The 4,817-nt window shown below is 54.1% G+C and overlaps 1 protein-coding gene across 1 annotated transcript in view; it reads right to left on the bottom strand.

Moving 5' to 3' along the window:
• The window catches only part of NACC1 (nucleus accumbens associated 1), a 6,597-nt gene extending 3,564 nt beyond the window's left edge, over positions 1–3,033 (bottom strand). The window contains exons 1-5 of the mRNA XM_025051610.1: positions 2,278–3,033; positions 1,065–1,299; positions 805–978; positions 132–237; positions 1–33 (exon numbers count right to left, since the gene is read on the bottom strand). The exon at positions 1–33 is cut by the window's left edge and continues 32 nt beyond it. Of these exons, the coding sequence (XP_024907378.1) occupies positions 1–33; positions 132–237; positions 805–978; positions 1,065–1,299; positions 2,278–2,985 (1,256 nt within the window). The 5' untranslated portion in view covers positions 2,986–3,033. The remainder of the gene's footprint in view (positions 34–131; positions 238–804; positions 979–1,064; positions 1,300–2,277) is intronic.
• Between the last annotated feature and the right edge of the window lie 1,784 nt (positions 3,034–4,817).

Raw genomic sequence — 4,817 nt, 5'->3', positions numbered from 1 at the left:
ATGCCGGTGCCACAGCTGTTGGCCAGTGTGTTCCTGGGGGAAGGTCATAGGAGAGTGGAGTCAGGACCCCTGTGATGGTGGGGAGCATGGGGCAGGTCCCCCCATTCCCCAGGCTCTAACAAGGACCTCACCGGTCAAAGAAGGAGGCCAGGAGGCGCCGCAGCAGGACCTTGTGCCGCGTGCCCGCGCTGACGTGGCAGTTCATGAGCTGTGCCCTTGTGATGTACACGTTGGTGCCTGGAGCGGGAAAATGGTGGCTGGGGGCCCCAAACTGCCACATTTCCCACATGGCCAGGCCCACTTCTCAGAGTCCCTGGAGCCCCTCCCCAACAAACTCGCCGCAGGGCAACCTCATAAAGGGACAGAAATGGTGGCGCCACCATCCACAGGTCACCTACACTGTGCCGGGCCCACCTCATACCTGTGCAGCTAGCTTTTACCCACACAACCAGCCATGCATCAGAAAGGACAGGCAGCAGAGGCCGTACCCACGCACCCCGACTCCCAAGGGGCAAATTTTTTAACTACTGTGTAGTTGACCCTCACACCACCCACAGCATCTGCTCGTTACCCTATGTGGCCAATGATGCCAGCCAACGTTTGAACCTGCCTCCAGGGTGGAAACCGAAAGGCCAGTCCTTGATGTATAACAACAAAGAGGGATGTCAGCTGCTCTAGGACACGGCCAAGGGGTGGCAAGGGTGCACTGGACCTAGAGACTGTGCCATAGGCCACTAGCCCAGAGGGAGGCCCAGGGTGGGAGGGAGTGGAGGGAGATTCGAGGAGGAAGTGAGGCCAGCCTACCTGTCACCAGCTCCAGCTTCTCAGAGGGATCGCCCTCATCATAGAGCTTCGGGTGACAGCGGTTACCGATCTGGTTGATGAGCTCCGCCGGGAGAGATGCCAGGTCTTGCCGCACCCGAATACGATTCCGGGACTCAGGGGTCACCTGCTCAGGAAGGGCTTCCACCTTCTCGGCTGAAGGGGAGAGAGTGGTGTGTGTTGGGGATGGGGGTGGCAGGGGTGGGGGCTGGTAATGGAAGGAGATGGGGTGGGTGCCTCACCGCTCTGGCCGACGTTCATCATGCTATACATGGTGTACATGTTGCAGATCTGTCGGTACTGCTCATCTGTGCCTTCCTCGCCTGCATCCTCCTCCTCGTCCTCCTCATTGTGGTAGGAGCCGGGGCTGTCACTGGTATAGGCGCTTGAGGTGCCTGGGCTGGTCCGCTCTGATGTGCTGGGCCCGCTCACCACGCCTCCTGCCGCTGCCGCCGCCGCCGCCGCCGCCGCCAGGGCCTCCGAGGGAAGGAAGGCAGCAAGGCAGGCGCGGCTGTGCACCCCGCGGAGCCCGCGACCCCGGCCCGCAGCCCACTGGCACTATGCTGCCCGCACGCTGCGCCCGTCTGCTCACGCCCCACTTGCTGCTGGTGTTGGTGCAGCTGTTAGCGGTTCGCGGCCACCGCACCACGGGTCCTCGGGTAAGTGCGCCCCCAGTCGCGCGCCCACCTGCGGAGCCAGTCCGAGGTCGCTCGCCCTCATCCTTAGGGGAGGGAGCAGGGCGGTGTCAGACCTTGTCCTCCCATCACCTACTACCCAGTCCCCTGCGGGCTTCTTGGCGAAGTTGCTGAAATAAAAATTTCTCCCATTGTCTTTCCCCCACCCCCAGTCCTTTCTTGCAACACTGACTCTGCCTACCCTCTACTACCCCCGAACTGTCACTGGTGTTTTTTCCCCCAATCTCTTCTCCCAGGATATTTTGCTCCAAGACCCTGAGAGGTGCCTCCGTTGTCCTAGAGAGGCTCGCTCTCCGCTGAAGCAGGGCTGCCCTGTGGTCTCACACGGCACTGGCGTTCTTGGCAGGCGGCGGGGGGCAGCTCTGCCTCCAGAGTTTTAAGTTACCCGAGAGCCACACAAGGACTTTGTGTTGTTGTTTTAAAAAGCTATCGCTGCTCGTAAAACCCACAGCAGATAATTTTAATGCTCCCTCCTGCTGGGACAGCCTTGGAGAAGGAAGGGTAGAGGTGGGGGGCTGTGGAGAGGTGGTGGAGGGGAGCTGCGTGCGCAGTACCTATGTAAGGGTAAGGGTCTCTTCCCCTGGGTTTGGGGCTGGGAGCTTGGACTAACTGTTGAACCTTGATCTGATTGGAGTTTCTGAACGACATGAAATGTGCCAATTCTGTGCACAGGACAGGCTATCCAGGCATTAAAAATTCTCCTGGAACCGACAGCATTGCCTGGGCTGGTCCGCTCTGATGTGCTGGGCCCGCTCACCACGCCTCCAGCCGCTGCCGCCGCCGCCGCCGCCGCCAGGGCCTGCTGGGGTGGCCGGTTGGTGGCCAGGTCCAGCGTGGAGAACCTGGCCATCTTGCGGCTGCCATTGCCACCACTGCCGCTGCCACCCCCAGCCTCCTTCTGGCTGCTGTCCCACAGCCGCTTGGCCACAGGTGTGCACTGCACTGAGTCCGACTCCTGCTGCTCTGTCTTGACCCGAGACACTAGGGGCAGCGGGGTGCTGCAGGCCGTCCAGCTCGATGTCTGTGCCACGGGGCTCTGGGGCTCGGATGACGGTGCCTCCTCAGCGTGCAGGCCCTGGGAGTCACAGCTAGGGGAGCTCACCTTGAGGAAGAACTCGGTGCCCTTCTCCATGATCTCTTGGATCTGCAGGAAGCCGGCTGTGTACATAAGCAGGAACTGGTCCCCCATGTTCATGCTCAGCCGGCCCGTGTAGCAGAAGCTGAGGATCTGCTGGAAGGACTGCGGCTGCACAGCTGCCGGCAGCTCCACCACGGCGCTCCGGCTGCTGTTGAACAGATCTCGGAAGTAGGAGCTGCTGGCGGCCAGCACAGCCCGGTGGGCCTTGAAGGCATGGCCCTTGACTACCACTGACACATCACAGTATAGGCCCTGCAGCCGCTGCTCATTCAGGCACTCCAGAATGCTGTTGCCGAAGTTCGGGATCTCCATCTGCAGGGTCTGGGCCATGGTGGTGGCTATGCAGGGGACAGAGGGAGACAGAGGGACAAGGTCAGATGGCAGGCTCAGCCCTGCTCTCATGGACATCCACGTGGTAAATTTGCCAAGGCTGTAAGAATTGCAAGAGCCATCCTTCCATCTCTTTAGGACTGTCAAATCAGCCATGCCACCCGCAGGCCAGGGTGGCCACATGATGTCCCTTGCAGACAAGGGGGCAAACGCAAACTTACATATCAATGTCCACAGTACTGAGTATTTGACCCCTAACCAGTGTTTGTTGAATGACTGAATGACCACTCAAGAAACCCTGAAATCACATGAGACCACCAGTCATCAGGGAAATGCAAATCTAAATTGCAATGAGACACCATTTCATACTTACTAGGCTGGCTAGAGATAAAAAGACAAGTGCTGGCGAGGATAAGAAATCAGAACCCTATTACACTGATGGTGGGAAAGCAAAATGGTGTAGCTGCTGTGGAAAAATCGTCTGGCGGGTCCTCAAATGGTTAAACATGCAGTTGCCGTATGGCCCAGCAATTCCATTCCTTACAATTACACCCAAGAGAAATAAAAACATATGTCCACAGAAAACTCTGTACATAAATGTTCACAGCAGCATTAGTCACAATCGCCAAAGGTGGAAACAATCCAAATGTCCATAAAGTGATGAATGGATAAACAAAATGTGGTCCATCTATACAGAGGAATATTATTCAGCCATAAAAAGGAATGAACCAATACATGCCACAACCTAGATAAACCTTGAAAGCGTTATGCTAATTGAAGCCAGATAAAAGGACCACCTATACGATCCCATTTGTATGAAATGTCCAGAATAGGCAAATCCATAGAGACAGGAAGTTGGGGCTGGAGGCCTGGGGGGATTGGGAGAAGTGTGAACAAAGGGATACAGGGTGCAGATACTGTGATTCATAAGAAATGTATATTTTGTCATTCAGATGACCAAAATAGATTCTGATCTTTATACACAATTCCTGGCTTATAGCTCCAGGAACTCTTGGAATTTCCTAAGTGTTGAGAGTGAAAAGGTCCTTTGTTATGTTAACATGACTTTTAAAAGCACCTAAGGATGGCAGCTGGTTGCTAATGGGCCCAATCATGTGATTAAAGGGGTGGAACTTTCAGTCTTCCCACCTCTGAGGAAGGGAGAGGGACTAGAGATGGAATCAATCACCTATGGTCAGTGATTTAATTTATCAGCCTACGAAAGAAACCCCCAAAACCACCCAAGAAGAGGAGGGCATGGAAGCTTGGCACCCCTTCCCACCTACTTGGCCCCAAGCATCTCTTCCATCTGGCTGTTTCTGAGTTATATCCTTTTACAATAAACCAGCGAACTAGTTAAGTGACAAATTTCTATGAGCAGCTCTAGCAAATTAATCGAGCTCCAGAAGGTTGTGGGAACCTCTGATTTATAGCCAGTTGGTCAGTAGTGATATGGGACATCACTTGTAAAATTCTTAATCTTTTAGCAGGAAATGAAATGGTACATCTCTTGCAGAGTTCTTAATCTTTTTAGTAAACTTAGTTTTGTTTCCTCCTTTCTTTGGGAAAAAGGCCCTCTCCCTCAAATTCCAATAATGGCCTGAAACTGGTGACTCAGATCCTCAGATCTTCTGGCTATTGGCCCATTGTTGGTAAAATGGCAGTAGGCCTGACAGGGCCCCTAGAATCCAAGAAGGGAGGGGATTTTAGGCCAAAAGTCTTTTTACTCTTTAAGAAATATATTAACCAAGCTTATTTCCCTTTACTCGCTTAATAGGCAAATCAATAATAGAAACTGATATATGATTTAAACAGTAAATTCATATCTTCTT

Source organism: Pteropus alecto, unplaced genomic scaffold (assembly GCF_000325575.1).
Source record: "Pteropus alecto unplaced genomic scaffold, ASM32557v1 scaffold388, whole genome shotgun sequence".
Lineage (NCBI taxonomy): Eukaryota > Metazoa > Chordata > Mammalia > Chiroptera > Pteropodidae > Pteropus > Pteropus alecto.
This window is presented reverse-complemented; position numbering and strand designations above follow the sequence as displayed.